This window comes from Elgaria multicarinata, chromosome 10 (genome assembly GCF_023053635.1).
Source record: "Elgaria multicarinata webbii isolate HBS135686 ecotype San Diego chromosome 10, rElgMul1.1.pri, whole genome shotgun sequence".
NCBI classification, from domain to species: domain Eukaryota; kingdom Metazoa; phylum Chordata; class Lepidosauria; order Squamata; family Anguidae; genus Elgaria; species Elgaria multicarinata.
The window spans coordinates 46,284,329-46,304,541 of NC_086180.1; the positions used below are offsets into that span (position 1 = coordinate 46,284,329).

At 43.0% G+C, this 20,213-nt stretch overlaps 2 protein-coding genes across 2 annotated transcripts in view; both read left to right on the forward strand.

The window, feature by feature from the left end:
• The first annotated feature begins 7,740 nt into the window (after window positions 1-7,740).
• SMARCA5 (SWI/SNF related, matrix associated, actin dependent regulator of chromatin, subfamily a, member 5) overlaps window positions 7,741-20,213 on the forward strand; it is a 30,536-nt gene continuing 18,063 nt past the window's right edge. Inside the window, exons 1-5 of the mRNA XM_063136118.1 lie at window positions 7,741-8,100; window positions 11,203-11,277; window positions 17,591-17,757; window positions 18,349-18,449; window positions 19,442-19,542. Coding sequence (XP_062992188.1) covers window positions 7,975-8,100; window positions 11,203-11,277; window positions 17,591-17,757; window positions 18,349-18,449; window positions 19,442-19,542 — 570 coding nt within the window. The 5' untranslated portion in view covers window positions 7,741-7,974. The remainder of the gene's footprint in view (window positions 8,101-11,202; window positions 11,278-17,590; window positions 17,758-18,348; window positions 18,450-19,441; window positions 19,543-20,213) is intronic.
• Window positions 17,051-17,488, forward strand: LOC134404741 (PRKR-interacting protein 1 homolog). The gene has a single exon (XM_063135611.1). The coding sequence runs from the start codon at window positions 17,128-17,130 to the stop codon at window positions 17,389-17,391; it is 264 nt and encodes an 87-aa protein (XP_062991681.1). The 5' UTR covers window positions 17,051-17,127; the 3' UTR covers window positions 17,392-17,488.

Below are 20,213 nucleotides of genomic sequence, written 5' to 3' on the forward strand. Positions count from 1 at the left end.
TCGAGGTGGGGAACAACATTAGTACAGAATCAATACATCTTAAACATTCTTGATTTTACATTGATCTGGATAGGCCTGCCAGAAAAGGCTAGTCTTTAAAGCTGCCTTAAAGGGCCCTTCCACACGTTCTGAAATCGCCTGCATGCGCCCCAACTACGCCCCCAAAACGATAGTGTGTACCATAGCTGAAGAGACGGAGGCGGCTGGGGAATCCAGGCGCATCCTTGCCGCCGGCCTCCTGCTGCCTGGGTAAGAGCGACCCGGGTCGGAGAGCTCGGCTTCCGCCTCCGCCGAGCTCTCCGACCCGGGTCGCTCTTACCCCGGCAGTAGGAGGCCGGCGGCAGCAGCGGCGGCAAGGACGCGCCTGGATTCCCCAGCCGCCTCTGTCTCTTCAGCTATGGTACACACTATCGTTTTGGGGGCGTAGTTGGGGCGCATGCACGCGATTTCAGAATGACGTGTGGATCCTCCCCTGATCACACAGAGAGTTAATTTTGCGAATCTCCTCTGGCAGGCCATTCCACAATCTGGGGGTGACAGAAGAAAAGGTCCTCTGGGAAACTGATGTCAGCCTAGTTTTAGCTGACTATGTTCACCCCAGAGCACCTGAGTGTGCGGAGTGGACTGTATGGGAAAAGGCGATCCCGCAGGTAACCTGGACCCAAACCATTGTACTTTGCCCGGAAACTAATTGGCAGCCAGTGGAGTGATTTTAATGTTGGGGTAATATGCTCACCTCTAGATGTACCGGTGACCAACCTGGCTGCCATAATTTGAACTAGTTGAAGTTTCTGAACTAGGTACAATGGTAGCCCTATGTAGAGTGCATTGCAGAAGTCAAGCCTTGAGGTTACCAGTGCGTGCACTACTGTCTTTAGGTCTTCAGATTCTAAGAAGGGGCGCAGCTGGAGTATCAGCCAAAGCTGATAATAGGCACTCCTGGCCGTCGCATCTATCTGGGCTGTCATTTGGAGCAATGGATCCAGGAGCACCCCCAAACTGCGAACACAGTCTTTCGGGGGAGTGTAGCCCCATCCAGAACTGGTTGACACACTTCCAAACCTAGGTCAGAGCCCTTGACAGCAAGCACCTCTGTTTTGTCTGGATTCAGCTTCAATTTGTTTTTCCTCATCCAGCCCATTACCGCCTCCAAGCATTCATTCAGAGGAGACACACTATCCTTAGCTGATGCTGTTATTGAAGGCATAGAGAAATATATTTGGGTGTCATCAGCATACTAATAGCAACCCGGCCCAATGCCTCTGGATGATCTCTCCCAGCGGTTTCATGTAGATGTTAAACAGCATTGGGGATAGGATGGCACGTTGTGGTACACCATACAACAGCTCCTTTTTGAGGAGCAACTATCCCCAAGCATCACCATCTGGAATCTACCTCAGAGGTAGGACTGGAACCACTGGAGCACAGTGCCCCCGATTCCCAAACCCCTCAGGCGTTCCAGAAGGATACCATGGTCGATGGTATCAAAAGCCGCTGAAAGGTCCAGCAGGGACACACTCCCCCTGTCAATACTCATGTGGAGATTGTCCACTAAGGCGACCATAGCTGTCTCAACTCTGTATCCCGCCCTAAAGCCGGTTTGAAATGGGTCTAGAAAATCTGTATCATCCAAGACTGCTTGGAGTTGTAAGGCAACTGCCCTCTCAATCACCTTGCCCCAAAAATGGAAGATTTGATACCGGTCTGTAATTTATTTATTTTTACTTTTTATAAAACATCAATACAAATCAATACATCAATACAATAAAACAATAACATAATACACAATAATATAAAATAAACATTTGATAAGATATGTTCTAGCTTAATTCTATTAACATAATCATACTTAACATAAAAGTGCTCCCCCCACCCATGGGATCTTATTCATGTTTCCAGAATCTCATTGCTTCCTCTGGAGGTGTTTTCCCTCTCCCCTTTGATAAAACAAATTCTAGAAACTGTTTCCATATTCCCTCAAAATCATTCGTTTTTATCATCCCTCTTCTAACTTTTATATTACATGTTAATTTATCGTTAATAGCAATATCCCATATTTCTTTATACCAATCTTCTATATGATAATCCCCTTGAACCTTCCAGTTTCTAGATACTGTTAAGTATATGAAAAGAAATACTTGCTTAGTCATTAAAATTGTGTGTGTATGGCTATCTCAGGGTTAAACAGAGAAAGTCTATCTGTGGGCAATTACCTTGAGATAGAGGCTGTTCTGGGAACCTTGCCAAGATTCTAAGTTAGCCTCATCACAGCTGTATGTAATGTAGATAAGAATTGTGTAGATCTGTATATAGTTTCTCACTTGTGTAAAATGGAACAGATCACTGCTCTATAATCACTGCTCTCTGTGTATGCCTCAGTGTGCTGATCTGAACTGATCTGAATTGAACTGCACAGAAGCCTGAAGGAAATAAACCAGCTCTGCTGTGTAAGACCTGCGTGATGTGTGTTTGTTTCTGAGCACAAACAGAGTTCCAGAGAGAGAAAAGTTCTGGCACAATAACCCAACAAAGGTTATGGGCCCAGTCTAGCCTAGACCAGCCTACGCCAGCCTAACCCAGGCAGAAGAACCAGAACTTGATGGGAACGGTGCAGTATCAGAACCAGAACCAGGAGTCTGCTAAAACAGAAAACTGTTGATGGAGGAAGACATCAAGCTAAAGCCAGTGCTGCAAAGTGAGGAAAAATCTCAGTCGGCTGACTCTGAGGAGGACTCTGAGCAGGAGGACGGTGAGATACAAATTCCTAAAGCAGAGGGAATGGCAGGAGCTAATATGTCTGGTTTGCATCAATTGTTAGAAAAGCTGAATGACTCTAACTATGCATTATGGTCTTACAAAATGCAAATGTATCTGATTCAGGCTGAACTGTGGTATGTAGTCACAGAGGATCCACCAGATAGAGCAGATCCACAGAATGCTAAATGGTTTAAGGACGATGCAAAAGCAATGGCAGTTATTGCATTAGCTGTGGAAGACTCTCAAATTTCCTTCATTCAGTTTTTGAATACATCAAAAGAGTGCTGGAATGCACTACAAGCTGTATATCAAAGAGAAACAGCGGGCAGTAAAATAATTCTAACCCGGAAGCTGTATGGAATGAAGCTGAAACCAGGGGAGTCTATGTCAAACCATTTGAAAAGCATGAGAGAAATCTTCAATCAACTCAGGGCACGAGGGATGGAGTTTACAACTATACACCAAGTCTATGTGATTTTGTCAAGTCTTGATTCATCGTACGACGCAGTTGTCACCATGATGGAAAGTCAAGAGGAGAAAAATTTAACCCTCGAGTATGTAGCTGGAAAACTACTGGAAACCTATGAAAGAAGACAAGCTTCAAAACAACAGAGCCTTAAACTTCCTGTGGCTGAATTTCAACAAAGCCATAAATCTTCTGACGTGGTGGCTGCATTAAAGGCAAGGAAATGCTTTAACTGTGGTTCCACAGGACACTTAAGGCGGGATTGCAACAACAAGAAGAAAAAGCAGTCAACAGCAAAGTGGAGAGAAGAAAACAACATGAATGAAGCTGAATCAACAAAGAAGTGTCTTCTAGCAAGAGTCAAAGAGACAATGAATCCTTGGTTTTTGGACTCTGGGGCTTCAATAAGTATGGCAAAAGACAAACTTTCATTTGTAACCTTGGAAACTTCTACTTCAGAGCAAAAGTGTGTTACCCTTGCAAATGGAACAAAAATCCAGATTTGTGGTGTGGGTAATGTATATTTTGATTGTCTGGGAGTTGAACTACAAAGTGTTTTATATGTACCAGAATTGGAAACAAACCTTCTAAGTGTGTTTCAGTTAACAGAAATGGGGTATGAGGTTTGTTTTACTGAAGAAAATTGTACTATAAAACAGGGAAACAAGGTGTGTGTGCAGGGAATAATGAAAGAATCTTTGTATGTAATTAATACTTGTACAGAAAATGAAGTTGTAGCCAGCAAAGTCACAACAAAAACAATAGCCAATTGCAAACCACACCAAGAGTGTATCCATTTAACTCATAAAAGGTTTGGTCATGCTAACTATAAAACAATTTCTAAGATTCCAGAATTGTGTGAAGGGGTGAAAATCAAACCATGTTCTAACTATGTAGAATGTAATGTATGCAGTGAAACCAAGTGTCATAAGTCAAACATTCCAAAACATAGTGAGAGAACAACAAAAAGAATTTTTGAATTAATACATGCAGATCTTGCAGGTCCTTTTGAGACAAGTCAAGGAGGAAACAGATTTTTCTTGTCTATTGTTGATGATTACAGTAGATTTGGATTTGTGTATGTGTTAAAACAGAAGAGTGAAACTTTTGGAAAGTTCAAAGCGTTTGTTAAGTGGAGTAAAAATAGATTTAAAGAACCTATAGCTAATCTAAGAACGGACCGGGGAGGTGAATTTCTCAGCAACCAATTTAAAAAATTCCTCAGTGATGAGGGTATACAACATGACCTTACTGCTCCATATTCACCATTTCAAAATGGAGTTGCAGAAAGGAAAAACAGAACCTTGCAGAACATGTTAAGAGCTCTATTGAAAGAGTCAGGATTGTCTAATCTGTTCTGGGCAGAAGCTTTGTCCACCTCAAATTATTTGTTAAACAGGCTTTACCACTCTGTACATGAAAAAACTCCATATGAAATGTTTTACAAAAGAAAACCTAGAGTGTCACATATAAGAGTTTTTGGAAGTAAATGTTTTGCTCATATTCAGAAAGAAAACAGACCAGGAAAACTAGCTCAAAGAGGTTTGGAATGTAAACTGTTGGGATATGATACACAAACAAAAGGCTATCGTTTGTGGTCTCCATATCACAAAAGTGTAATTGTGAGCAGAGATGTAGTTTTTCATGAACAAATGCAGGAAACAAAACAGTATGTAAGTTTGCCTGTAGAACAGAAAGCTGTAGAAACAGAAGAAATTCCTGAACAATCTCAGCAAGAGAGGGAGGGGGAAGAAACTGTAGAGGAGGAAACTATGCCTGTAACTATGCCAAGACGATCAGAAAGGGAACGCAAAGCTCCAATTCGTTATTCAGATGAATACCAAAGCAAACAGGTTTCTCATAGAGCTTTACTAATAGCCTATGAACCTACTTCATTTGAGGAAATTCAGGAAATGGAACCTACAGAAGCTCAGGGCTGGCATGAAGCAATGTCAGAGGAAATCAGAGCAATGGAAAAAAATGAAACGTGGGAGCTAGTACCTTTACCTGAAGGTCGTAAAGCCATTACCAGTAAATGGGTATTCAAAGTAAAACAAAATGAGAAAGGACAGGTGGAATGTTCAATGGTAAAACACAAAGAGATGTTTTAAAGCTGGGTCTCAGATTGTAACACAATTTAAACAACATGCGCAAGAGGAGGACTGTTAAGTATATGAAAAGAAATACTTGCTTAGTCATTAAAATTGTGTGTGTATGGCTATCTCAGGGTTAAACAGAGAAAGTCTATCTGTGGGCAATTACCTTGAGATAGAGGCTGTTCTGGGAACCTTGCCAAGATTCTAAGTTAGCCTCATCACAGCTGTATGTAATGTAGATAAGAATTGTGTAGATCTGTATATAGTTTCTCACTTGTGTAAAATGGAACAGATCACTGCTCTATAATCACTGCTCTCTGTGTATGCCTCAGTGTGCTGATCTGAACTGATCTGAATTGAACTGCACAGAAGCCTGAAGGAAATAAACCAGCTCTGCTGTGTAAGACCTGCGTGATGTGTGTTTGTTTCTGAGCACAAACAGAGTTCCAGAGAGAGAAAAGTTCTGGCACAATAACCCAACAGATACAGTCTGTAATTATTAAGGTCCAGGGAGGCCTTTTTTTTTTAGAAGCGGCCGTACCACTGCTTCTTTTAAACATGGTGGAAAACTCCCCTCCCGGAGAGATGCATTAATAATAAGTTGTAGTTGTAGTCTAACTGCATCTCCTCGCTGGGTGACCAGCCAAGAAGGACAGGGATCAAGAGGACAAGTTGTCTTCCTTACTCATCCAAGCAGCTTGTCCACATCATCAGTACTCACCAACTGAAACTGATCCGGTGTAATCCTACTCACGGAGTTGCTGAGGACTTCATCTTCAGCTTGTTATAATGATGGCATCTAAATTGACTCTTATCTGAGAGAATTTATCTGTGAAATGATCATTAAATGCATCACAGCGAACTACCGAAGGTTCTAAAACTGGGTTCAGGGTAGGAGGTGCCTGAGTTAGATCCCTCACCACCCTGAACAGTTCTGCTGGACGCGAATTCCCAGATGCAATGCGGTCAGAGAAGAAAGCTTTCTTTGCTGCACGTACTGCCACCCCATAGGAACGAAGATGTTCTCTATGACGTGCCCTGTCAGATATGAGACGAGTTTTCCGCCATCAGCGCTCCAGTAGTCGACCTTCCTGCTTCAACTTCCTGAGATCTTCTGTGTACCAAGGTGCCCGACTGGAAGCAGGTCAGAGAGGACGTTTGGGGGCAATCGTGTTGATAGCTTTAGCTAGGTGTTGATTCCATCTATTGACCAGGGCTTAAACAGGATCGTCGACAATACCAGCCATAGCACCCTCTAAGGCTTTCTGGAATCCACGAGGATCCATCAGCCTTCGAGGGCGGACCATCTTAATAGGTCCGCCACCCCTGCAGGGGCGGATGGTAGCCATGATATTAACCCTGATCAGAAAATGGTCTGTCCATGACAGCGCAGAGGTATTTATCACCTCCGCCCACAGATCTGTCTGTTCGGAACTGAAAACAGCATCGAGGGTGCGACTTGCTGAATGTGTGGGTCCAGAGACCAATTGGGATAGGCCCATGTTTGCCATGGATGCCATGAAGTGCCGAGTTGCCCCTGACAAACCACTCCCGAATGGGATGTGTAGTTCTTTCCTGCTTCTCCTAAGGCTTAGTTAATGGCAGTAAGAACTTTAAATTAAAATATGCTGGTATTTTGGGCCCTGCTTCTTTTGCCTTTGCCCCCTGGGCATCATTGGTATGTGGCACCAAGCGCTTCTCCAAAATTGACCTCTTTCAGCCCCAGGGCCAACCCCTGATTTAACAGGTTGCTGTAAGCCTCCTTCGGAAAGGAGGGTTATATATTTATATAAATTAACCACAAGCACCCAAACAGCTCGACTCCAGTGGAGATTGGTGACTCTGATATCAGTGGGGTTCTGAATCCGCTCTGCGTTCGAGCTACCAGCCTCCACTGCCAGAGGCCCTCAGCCCTGTCTTCATTGTAATTTGTGAAAGCCTCACAGTATCTTCAAGGTCTATACAGTGACAGTTAAAGAGGGACTTGAAGGCCTAGGGCACGATCCTATGCTAGTTTAGACCGAAAAAAAAAGTCTTATAACTCCCAGCATGCCCCAGCCTGGCATGCTGGGAGTTGTAAGACTTTTTTCCGGTCTAAACTAGCATAGCATCGTGCCCTAAGCCTTTTTTGCATTCGGCCTCCTCGTTTACCCTCCTCGAACGCGCGAAGAAGACGACTGTAAGCCCCGCCCCTTCCCGACTCAATGACGCAATTCGCTTCTCCCTCGCGCTTCCCCCTCGCTCTCCTCCCTCCGCCTTTCCCGCGGTTGGCTCTGCCCGCGCGCGCCAGCTCCGCCCATCCTTTCCCAAAGTGCCCGCGGAGGCTGCTGGCAGTGGGAGCCAATGGCACCGCCTTCTCGTCCGATCAGATGTAGCTCTTCCTCGTCCTCCCCAGCCCGCGAGGCTTAGTCTCGCGAGACTCGAGAGCCGGCTCGGTTCCTGGTTGGTGGGATCGCGCTCAGAAAGCCGGGGCAGCAGCGGCGAGGGGCCCTGAAAGAAGAAGACGAGGGAGAGGAGGAGGAAGAAAAGAGGCCGCTTAGAGCCACGCGGAGGGAACCGGCCGGCGGACGGAGAGCTCCGTCCATTGATATCTACATCTATCTCTATTTAAAGCAGGGGGGCACCGTCGTTCCCCGTCTGGGCGGGCATCCCACGATGTCTACGGTGGGGCAGGAGAACGAGAGCTCCCTCCCTGCCGGCGTTGCCGTTCCCGGCACGGAGACCGCGGGGGCGGCCTCGGTTCCCGCCGAGGGGGCGCCCGGAGGAGACGCCGAAGCAGCGGTAAGGAAATACAACGATGCCCGGATGGGGCGGCTCGGCTCCCCATCATCTCCGGCTCTGGTCGACCTGATGGGGAGGCTCGCTGACGGTGGTCCCCGCCCGCCCGCCGGCCGAAGCGTGTTTGGAAACGGTTATAACCGCCGAATCCGGGCGACTCGGGCCCTCATGAAACCGCGTGAGCCTGAGACAATAGCGAGAGGAGCCCAGCGCCTCAGGGAGCCCCGCCAACGTGCGCTTGGGGTGTACGTAAATAAGCCGTGCGTACGACTTCGGGTCGGGGTGCGTATGGCCGGGGGTTGATTGGTTCCCCCAGGGACGAGACTCCTTGCTCCACGCCCTCCCCACCTTCCCCTCAGCTGCTGGGGGCTCTGCCTGTTTATTATCTACCGGGCGCAACGGGTAGCAGCTGAGCCCTCACCGGGGTTGGGGAGGCGGCGCAGAGACCTCCCCACAGGGAATAAACTCCCTCGCTCCTCTCTCACTTCAAACGGCGCGGTCTTAAACGGGTCTATTCGGAAGTAAGTTCCAAAGAAGTACAACTGGGCTGGCAACGTGCAAGTTTCCGTCTCGGTGCATTGTTCCTCCAAGCGCTGTAGGAGCCCATAAATAATGCGTACGCAGGCTTCAGGGTTCCGTCCTACAGTGGATAAAAAGGGCCTGCCTCAGTTTCAGGATCTCGCAGATCGTAGTGCACTACACTAGGAGCCCACCAATGGGGATGTGGCGTACATTTGGGTGGTGGTGGGGGGATAGGCACACATTTGCACTGTCAATTGCTGCACCTGTTTCTGTCACCGCTAGCCAACTACATCTGGACCACACATTCCCCATTCCTGTCATAGACAATGGAAATAGGATTTTAGGCATATTATATAATTTAACTCCTAAATCTGTATTTGTGATGCAGGCATCTGAAAGCTATAGATTGAATCATTGTAAATAAAAGTTCTATTTGGATATGTAAAAATAAACAAGGTCTTCCAAATAGAGAGAGATGTTATCCCCATTAGTGTGACTTTTTGAAAATACCATTTTAATACACTTACCTTAATGCTTTGTTGATATATCTATTATAAAGAAGGACGTGCAAATGATAATACGCAATGCATTGCATGATTCCATATGCCCATGTGTACAACTAAAGGAGGGCAATGGCAATTATAGTAAATGCAAATTATGCATCAATTTTGAAAATTTGTTTAAGTCAGGGATGTTTTTAATTTTTATTAACATACTAAGAAAGCAAATTGGAACTATAGCATTCATCTTGAAGTATCTGGTGTTGCTTAGGACTTATGGCCTCTTATGTGGGTCTTTCTGAAGTTATATCTGTTCCAACACTTGTGGAAGAACACACAGTTCACCTGCTGTCTTGTTTATGATAGGAGAACAATCTGGTGGTGGGCAAGTTTTATGTGCAGGGGTCTACAAATAGTGGCTGGGCATTAGTTTCTACTAGAGATGCAAAGACTGGAATAGAATTGGAAAAATTAAAAAAGGAAACATTTCCATCTTCCTGTTAGATTGGAACAATTGGATTTTTAAAAAATTATAAATACTTTATTTTAAAATTTTACATAAAATGTTTGTTTAAAAATATAAAAGGTGTTTATATATTGCTATATAACCTTTACTCCCCCAAAATGATTTCTAAAAACTATGTGATATGAAGACTTTTATGTAAGACTATGTCTAATATCTGATCATTACAATTCCTGTACACTGAAGAAAAGCAGCACAATACAATTCTCAAATACAAGAGTGATCTGCCCTCCCCCCCCCCCCCCAGGGAGCACTGTTATTTTCACACGAGAAGGAAGAAGGATTCAGTGTCCTGGCTTTGTATGTTATGACAACCCGTTATTTTAAAAAGTTGTAGGTTGTCATGAACAAGACAGCATGCTAGTGCATGCTGCTCAATCACTCTTGCTATAAGCAGGAGTGGCTACCCCCACCCCCCCAAGAACTCTCCATCCCTTGGTTATTAGTGCTGTATCCAAATTCAGACTTCTGGCCTGTCTCTCACCGTACAAGCCAGAAAAAGAACCCATGCTTCTTTCCACCACCATTGCATTTGCACACTGCTATCCGTAGAGCTGTTCCATGGTGGAGGAACACTCAGTGGCCTGTTACTACCAATTTTGCTTTGCAGTCAATATTCCTTGCATCAGTTCTGAGTTGTACTCTATCGATATGGATTTGGATATGACAGATTTCACTGTTTCTTTGGATACTTTTCAGTTTGTGCAGCCTGATAAGATCCTAGTAGATTTTGTACACACATTGTGTGTTAGATCCATGCCCATCCTGGCTAATCAAATATGTTGGTGGGGAGGTAGCAATGAAGGTAGTAAAGGTCTACTTGAAGAGGGGGTGTTCCCCACAGTCTGCAAAGGAACAGGTTATCTCTTCCTAAAATTATCCCCTATTCAATATCGGTAACTTTAAATGCTTTTGAAGCCTAGCACTAACATGACAGAAGTACTGTTGTTTGGCTATCTGATTCTGGAATTAGTAACAACAGTGGTCAAGAATATTTTTTTATTACGAACTGGTTGGCATTTTCATTGCATCTTTTCCTCGCCATAGTAATTGACGCTTTGGTGACATCCAGATTGAACTATCATAATGTGTTTTTTATGGGGCTAGCTTTGAAGAGGTTTTCGAAACTGTAACTGATTCAGAATATGGCTGCTAGGATGTTGAATGAGGCTTACCACAGAGAGTAAATGATGCCAATTTTGAAACAAATTTGTTATCAGCTGGAATTATTAATTGCTTGGTTTGGACTCAGTTTTCCTGTGATAAGAAGTTTTCTTCTTAAAGTCTTTAGTCTCTCCTGCCTCCTCCATACTGTGTCTATTGTTTGTTTTTAATATGGTTTGTTAATGTTCTGCCCTTTCTTAGTGGAAAAAAAAAGGCTGTAAAATTCAAAGTGACATCTTTGTTCTATTCTACTATTCATCAAGGCAAAATGTTAGCACTGCGACTTATAATGTGTGCAACTGGTTTGGGTTACCTGTTTCTTAAATATATTTAATGTTATAAGGTGTAAGAAAAATAAATAAACAATAACTATTTTAATGGCTATTTTCTTTTTAGGAAATGGGTGATGATGAATCGCCAGGAAAACAAAAAGAGAACCAAGAACCAGATCCTACATATGAAGAAAAAATGGTTTGTACTGTATGCTAATGAACACTGTAGTTCTGCTGATTGCTTTAGATGCATACATAGAAAATTGATAAAGAAGATAATCTCTTGCTGTTGTCTGATACTTCCTCTTAAAATTGTTTATATCAACAATGCAAATTGTAGGGAATGGTTGCTTATCTCATTCCTGGATTGTTACATCTTATCCTGCTTGTGGGTCCCTGGTTGACCACTGTGAACAGAGTGCTGGATTAGATGGACCCTTGGTTTGATCCAGCATGTCCAGCATCTTCTTATGTTCTTATTGTGTCTTGCAGTTCCCTCCTCCTTATTTCTTCCATTAACTGTGTTCTAGCTCACCATGCACTAATGGTAATTAGAGACACAAGTTATTATGTTATTTAATTATACGGTGCCATATATGTACATGGTGCTTAACAAAGAACAGGTATGGCAGGTCTCTGCTCTGAAGCAGATATAGGGAAACAACAGTGGAATGTATGTGGAGTTGGGAGTGGAGGAATGGATAAGTGGAATAATAGGTGATTATTTCAATTACATGTACTTTGGCTTAGTTACAGTAAGGTATAAGGGAATGTGGATCACTGCCAATATCATAATGCCTTTATACAAATCTATGGTGACCAGTCTTGGAATGCTGTGTACAATTCTGGTCACTGTACCTCAAAAAGGATATCATAGAATTGGAAAAGTTGCAGACTGGTTAACCAAAGTAGTCAGGGGGCTGAAGCAGCTCCCCTCAGAGGAACGATTTCAAAGTTTAGGACTTTTAGGGGAAAAGGCAAGTCATTAGGATTATGATGGAGATGCATAAAATCTATCTATATATAAAACGCTTAGGTATGTTTCCATAAAGGCTTCAGCTGATACAGGTTGCTAAGCAACAGTAACAACGTGTAATGTCAGCTTATACAGGTTGCTAAGCCCCTCGCCCGACTCCTCCAGGCTTTCCAAGGTAAACCTACCCCCCTTTCTGCCTCTTCATTGCCCCCCCCAAAGGTGGCAGTGCCACGGTCTGGAGCATGAACGAGGCACAGCCGGGGCCCTTGGTGGCCGGGTGGGAGGCCGCTTGCCTGTTGCGGGCCCCGGCCTAATCTCATGCGAGCTGGGTGGGAAGCCCAAGTCTGACAGGAACTCCGGGGAGAGGGGGACACCCAGGTCTGCCAGATGGCGCTGTATAGGCGGCCTCTAAGCAGCCCCCGCGATGGTATTTAATTAATAAACTTTAAGATATGCTACAACGGCGTATGTTACGCCGGGTACAGCTAGTTGTGAGAACAAGGATAAGGAGCCTTTTCCAATCTGATGCCTCCCAGGTGTGTTGGATTGCAACTCCCATCAAGCCTGAGCCATTGGCCATGCTGACTGTGGATGATGGAAGCTTTAGTTCAATATAGTGAAGGCACTATATTGGGAAAGGTTGGGATGGAGAGATATTCTGTTGTACAAGCAGTTTGTCCCACCAACCAGCTTGCACATGTGGGACCCACTGCTTATGCAAGGGAGATTTAGTACTTCCTAGGGAAAGCCACAAATATTTCTTTATGCAAGCTCTGCCGATCTGCTGCCTTCCCGAAGTTAGCATTTCTGCTCATTTCAGGTTGTGCATTCAGTGAGGTGGAAAAGAATTGTTGGGGCAGAGCTGGTTCATTGGCTTCTGCCAGTGGCTAAGGATTATGATGGTTGAGGATTATTTCCAGTATCATACAATGTACCCCTCAATACCAGTTGGTGGCAGACTTGAGCAGGAGAATGCTATTGCTTTTGTATCCTTATGGGCTTCCCACAGGCATCTGAAACAGAATGAGGGACTAGATGGGCATTTGGTCTGATCTAGTACTGCTCTTCACATTAGGTTTCAGTAAGGACAAGTAGCTTGAAGAGATCGTGGACTGCTTTGTGGATGGGGAACCAGTGATTCCTGAAAAGGAGAAGGGAAGCATCTGTGGACGGAGCAGTGTGGTATGGGAAAAGAGACAATGAAAAGGAGTAAGATTTTAAAAGAGATGATGGCTGGGTGCAATAAAGTTAGAAACAGGTATCTTGGGCAGTATCAGGAGATCAAGCATGCAAGACAAATGCAGACTCTTCAGAGACTTCTGGCAGTTGCTGGAGTTCTCAAGCTGGAAGAGCCCAGAGAGCAGCCACCTGGGCAAAGAGGTCAATCCCCAGCAGACCTCTTTCACTTAAACACACACAGAGTTGATAAGGCAAATGATAAAGTTATGATAAATACACAAGAGCTGTTCCCTCAAGGGAAGTGCAGTAGCAACTTGGTTCCATTCCCTAGAAACTAGCAGTCAGATTAGTCTTCTGTCTGGGAAGGGATAAAAATCAGCTGTGGAGCATGTGCCCTTTTATGTGGCTGATAGGTTCTGAAAAGCAGTGATGTTGCCACCTTACTTTCACAATTCATTTTGATTATGGATAGAAGGCTCTGAAAGAATGGAGAAAGCCGGGTGAGACAAGTTGCTACCTGTGCACCGGACTAGCATGTTCCACGTTTGTCCTCTTTCCTGCTCTCTGCCCCCACTCCCCAGTTCTGTCCTCGAGAGAGGAGGGGAAAGACAACTGAAGTGTGATGTTAGAGACTTCAGGCAGCTGTTATCCTCTGAATCTACCAGAGGGACAAAGGAGGTAGCAGACAGACACTTGAGCAGTAGAGGATACAAAAGAAGAAGGGTTGTCTAGATTATGTCCACTGGGTTCCTTTTTCTTTTCTGCCATAAAGCTATAGTTTTAAGGCTGGAAGAGAAGACAGAAACCTAGTGTTTAATCTTTCAAAAGTTGCCGTATTTAATACAAGGCTTTTACGATATTTTCTTGGACTATGTTTCTCTATAAATATCTGAACCTATTTCATGTTGAGAGAGTAAACCCCTGAGGAACAACAGATGATTCAGGAAATTTACTATGGTGTTAGCAGGACTTCTTCCTTCTGCGGCCCCTGGCCCTATTTCTTCCCAACAACAAGCTCCTGTCATCCAGCAGAGCTGGCCCAGAAACTGCTATGATTTCCATGTTAACAGGAGCACAGTGTGATTTGGGTCTTTGGTCTGGATAGTGGAGCATTCTTGCAAAGTTTCTGGAAAGGCAAAATAGTTGAGATTACAAAAATCATTGTAAAGATACTGAAGGTTATCCTATGTGAGTGTTAAAGGGCAGAATGGCGGTGAGCCAAGAGGAGCTGAGTGCTGCACCTGGGCATTTGTCAGAGCAGGAAGTTTTATCTGTCCTTAACCTGATGAGACACAAGGAAAGGAAAGGGTTCCTCCAACAGCTGGGCAAATTGAAAGATGCAGGGAGGGCCAGGCCTCAAAAGTGCTTGTACCAGTCAGGAGCGCATAGTGCAGAGCTGCAAAAACAGTCACCATGTTGGGGGCTTCTAGAAATGAGTAAGGAAACTGCTCTTGGAAAGTGTGCTTTGTCCAGTAGTCCAAAAGCAGTTGGGACAAAAACACAAGTCTTTGCTGAAAGGAGTTTTCTAGGTGAGCAAAAGGGGTTATTGATGTCAAGGCTGTTTTCTGAAAGGGAGCTAAAAGAAGCTGGTTGTGTGTGTGTGTGGTGCTGGGTGAAATGTCACAAAGGTTCTCAGGGATCTTTAATGTTATCAATTAATGATTGGCCAGTTGTTGCCGTGGTTCATTAGGATGCGGAAGAGTTTTTCTTTAGAGTGTCCAAGAGTTCTATAGCCCAGGGCACAGGAATTGGGAAACTATCATTTCAGTGGAGCCTAGTCTAGTCAGTCCAGTATAATTATACTTGATTGCCAGCCCTTGCCAGCTTAGCAGTCATTAACAAGATGCAAGCTAAGGGATAAAATGGAAGTATAGGGACAAAATAAAGAAGATCTGGCAACAAGGCTGTGTTCTGGAGGCAGAACTCAAGATTATTTATTCTCCCTTCCTAGAATTAAGAAAAGGGAAAGTCCTTGATCTATAATCTTTTAGTCTTAAAGAGCTAGTTGCTCGTTAATTATAGCAGTAAGAATAGGAAACTTAACTGTTTATCTAGGTACAATACTTACTTGCACCTTTATTTTGTCCCATTATTTTCACCAGGCCAGTATTTGTTTGTAAGCCTGATTCATATCATGCCCTGTATAGTATTTTTTACCTGCTGACTTCTATCTCCTGAATGTGAAAGGAAAAAATCTACTTGCTTTGGAATAAAGTTTAGTGTAACTTGCTTTCAAATGCATACATTATGTGGTTGGTCCAAAGGAATGTTTTTTTTAATGAAATAAATTAAATCAGATAATAACTGCTATTCTGAATATATAGTAATGGATTTTGAAGCACAGAAGCATAAACAGGTACATATGTGCACATGCACGCACATATACAAACCTTTAGAAGGTATTTGGATTAAGAGAGCAATCCTATGGTCCCTGTGAGAGTGTCCCAGGGGTCATAGGATTGATCTGAGTCCCCATCCAAGGGCACAGACATTACTACAATCTTGGAAGGGAGACTCTTGAGTTGTGATCCCCCTCCCCCACCCTCTTGCAGCCACTGGGTAAAGAACCATGGGGCTGCTTCCCAGGTTCACAAATGTGGCCTTAGAGGGAAGAAAAATGGGATGTTTTGGTCGGTGGGGAGACCAGGATTCAAGAAATCCTATTGCTTCTCCAGCCCCTGACAGTACAACTCCTCTAAATGGGCTCAAAGTCCCGTTTAGAGGAAGAATGTTTAAAAAGAGGATAAAGAGGCGATTATTATTATTATTATTATTATTATTATTATTATTTATTTATTTATTTATATAGCACCATCAATGTACATGGTGCTGTACAGCGTAAAACAGTAAATAGCAAGACCCTGCCGCATAGGCTTACATTCTACTAAAATCATAGTAAAGCAATAAGGAGGGGAAGGGAATGCAAACAGGCACTGGGTAGGGAAAACAGGCACAGGGTAGGGTAAAACTAACAGTATAAAGTCCGAGCAACATCAAGTTTTAAAAGCTTTAGGAAAAAGAAAAGTTTTTAGCTGAGCTTTAAAAGTTGTGATTGAGCTTGTAGATCTCAAATGTTCTGGAAGAGTGTTCCAGGCGTAAGGGGCAGCAGAAGAGAAGGCATGAAGCCGAGCAAGGGAAGTAGAGACCCTTGGGCAGGCGAGAAACATGGCGTCAGAGGAGCGAAGAGCACGAGCGGGGCAATAGTGTGAGAGGAGAGATAGGAAGGAGCTAGACTGTGAAAAGCTTTGAAGGTCAACAGGAGAAGTTTATATTGGATTCTGAAGTGGATTGGAAGCCAATGAAGAGATTTCAGAAGTGGAGTGACATGGTCAGAGCGGCGAGCCAAGAAGATGATCTTAGCGGCAGAGTGGTGGACAGAGACCAACGGACTGATGTGAGAAGAAGGAAGGCCAGAGAGAAGAAGGTTGCAGTAGTCCAACCGAGAAATAACCAGTGCATGAACAAGTGTCTTGGCAGAAGAGACAGACAAAAATGATCGAATCCTGGCAATATACAGGAAAAAACGACAGGATACTGCCTCAATATGAGGAATAAAGGAGAGCGAGGAGTCAAATATAAAGCCAAGACTACGAGCTTCATTGACCGGAGTAAGCGTTACATCATTGACAGTAAGAGAGAATGAGAGATGAGGAGAAGGTTTGGGAGGAAAAACAAGCAATTCACTCCTCCCACTCTGCCAACAGCAGCCTGGCAGAGCATTTGATCCACAGAAGTGTCTGAAATAGAGAGTTCCAATTCCTGAAAAGCTCAATGAATGGGTCCCCTGCTCACCTCTAGAATTCATCAGAGATGGGTTCCAGTACTGGTGCTGGCAGTAGGGAATTCCATGTCTACAGGGGTCTTCGGTGGAGAGAGAACTAGAGGCAAGATTTTATGGACGCCATGGCTGAGAAGCAAAAACTGGATGAGGAATATCAGAAGAAGCTCGAAAAGAACAAGATAGTCACAGAAGAACAGACAGCCAAGCGCAGAAGGAAGCGCCAGAAATTGAAAGAAAAGAAAATGCTGGCAAAGAAGAGTAAGCTTCAGCAAAAGAGTGATCACGCAGCTCCAGATTCTGATGCTTCCGTGGATGAGGAAAAAGATGATGCAGAAGAGCCCAGCTTTATGATGAGGAGATGGTGGTGTAGACACTGATAACAAAACATTTATCTTCAAAACTAAGTTTATACGTTGGTAGTGGGTTCATTTTTAGATTCCCTTAGCCTAAACTGGAGACGTGTTTTTAATTGACATAGTAATATGCAGTTGATTCTGACATGCTGAAAGCTAATGTAATTCTAGAATCTGAATTCTTCATATAAACATGCTTGTGTTTTGCTCATCCTTACTACAGCAAACAGACCGATCAAACAGATTTGATTATCTGTTGAAGCAGACAGAGTTGTTTGCTCATTTCATTCAGCCTGCAGCTCAAAAGACACCAACTTCACCCTTGAAAATGAAACCAGGACGACCACGAATAAAGAAGGATGAAAAACAAAATCTGCTATCGGTTGGAGAGTAAGTATTACCTGTCCTGCTGTTTCCCCCCTTTTTGAAGATGAGTGTCAATGTAGAACAGTTTGCAGATGTGCTTTTGACTTGAAGCACCTAGCTTGCTTCCATATGTGGAAATGGGATTGTGCAGATGAATAAATAATTTTGTAAATAAACATGAATAGAACTCTGATATGGGAAGCAAAAATATGACATCCACATGTGTGGTGTATTGCATCTGTACAAAAGCCTCTAAAAACAATTTGAGTAACTTCTTGGGAATTTTTTTGAGATTTTTTTTTTTGAGATGTTACCTTGGGAAAGTGATTTTTAATTTGATTTGTGTTATTACTTTTATAAAAGGGTTATTAGGCTTTATAAATATTTTGTTATGGGTATACACTTCGCAGCTGCTTTGGGTGGTGAAGTATGTGTGAGTATCTCTAATGAAAGCAACTTCCATGTAAACATTACAGTATGGTTTTCCTTAAGATTTGTTTTTAGGAAACTGTCTTCACTATTGGAAAAAAATATATAACGTTTCTTAATCTCACGTCACTGGAAAATTATCTGTAACTGTATCTGCTAGTTACTCAAGATTGACACTGTTTTTAGTTACCGCCATCGTAGGACTGAACAAGAAGAGGATGAGGAGCTATTAACAGAAAGTTCAAAGACTACTAATGTATGCACACGATTTGAAGACTCTCCATCATGTAAGTAGTCTCTTTGCTCCTTATGATGTAATCTCTGTGACTTGACTTTAAACTAAGTTGGAATTTTTTTTGCATCCCCTTTCCTGCAGAAGAGGTCATGGACCCCTTTATGTTTGCCAAACTTTGACCAGCTCAAGATCTCATATCCACATCTGCACTTTTGAATGAAGCTCTAATTTCTGCATACAAACTTTTGCACATTACTTCCCATCTTGCTGTACTTTCTTTTCTTGATCTCCATTACGATGAAAAATGTACTCCATGGCTATGTTTCCTTCCCCCTGCTGTCTTACGTGACAGTGAGAGCACACAGCTAGAATTTCTTTCAACTTTTCTGCAATAGTTTGTTCGTAAATAGAAAAACAGCTAATTGATGGAGGAGGTGGTGGTGTAACAGGTGGAAAAACTTGTACACATACACAAAATGACAGAAATTAATAAATGATTCTCTCTCTCATTCTCTCTCTCTCTCTCTCTCTCTCTCTGTGTGTGTGTGTGTGTGTGTGTGTGTGTAGAACTCACTCTCCAGTCTGTTCTGGTTCCAGTCAGGGCCCTTTTAATGGCCCAAATGGACAACTGTGACTTGAGAGAGCTTCCATTACATTAGCCCCTTGTCACACCCCATGCTGTCATTAAGATGAACAATTTCTACAGTACAGCTGTTTCTCCTCCCCACCCATTCACCCCGCCATCTTTATGGATTACATAGCATGGGAATTGGATATTGTTACCAAGTTCTGGAAGTAGTATGCTATGACTGGGACACATCTTATTTGACAAATCATTGACGTTACGCAAAACTGAAGGTGGAATTGGGAGAAACCTCAACTCTTCTGAGTAACCTTGATTCTTGTAGCCCATCATTAGAATATATCCTAAATTCTTATATCCTCCCTTGTTTGTTTTCAGTGACACTGGAAACATTTATTATGATGGGAATGTGTGGTGACTTCAAATATTTTATATAATGTCTGCTATTGTCTTTGTTGCAGATGTAAAATGGGGAAAACTGCGCGATTATCAAGTCCGAGGTTTAAACTGGCTAATTTCTTTGTATGAAAATGGCATCAATGGTATCTTAGCAGATGAAATGGTATGCGAACCAACTGATTTTGTTTGGAATTACCAATTTTAAATAACATTTTAATTTACAGAGTTGCCACATACTTATAACAGTTTTTGTGCTACGTTGAACCCAAAGTCTGACTTTGGTTAAAACTAGATAGATAATGTGCAATACAAATAAGAGGAATTGACTTTGCAATACGGAATAACTTTCATATACTGATTTGCCTCAAGAACATTCAGCTAGAAAATATCCTTTTTTTCTATTGAGCAATGTATGCTTTCCTTTCCTGGTTGAGTGCTTCCCATTTAGGAGGACCAATATACTGAGATGGTAGGAAGATGTTTCCGGCTGTTGGATAATTGACATTCAGGGAGCTTGGAAGTCTGGTGTTAAAAAGCCTTGTCTTCATCATTACTGCTTCTAGCAACGAACTAAAAGTTGCTTCTTGATTTGAGTTGTGTAGTTGGAGAAAGTGTTTTAAGACAAATGGACACCTCATAATTTGTTGGTTTTATTTTATCTACTTAGTTTATACTCTGGTGTGTGTGGCTTAATTTATTTGATGTTAGGGTTTTATGATATTACATTTTTAAATGGCTCAGAGGTCTATGTTGTGTGAGTGGTACATAAATGTGGAAAAATTAAAAATTCTGTCAATGTTGAACTCAGAAGATATCCTTGTGCACTGATTCAAG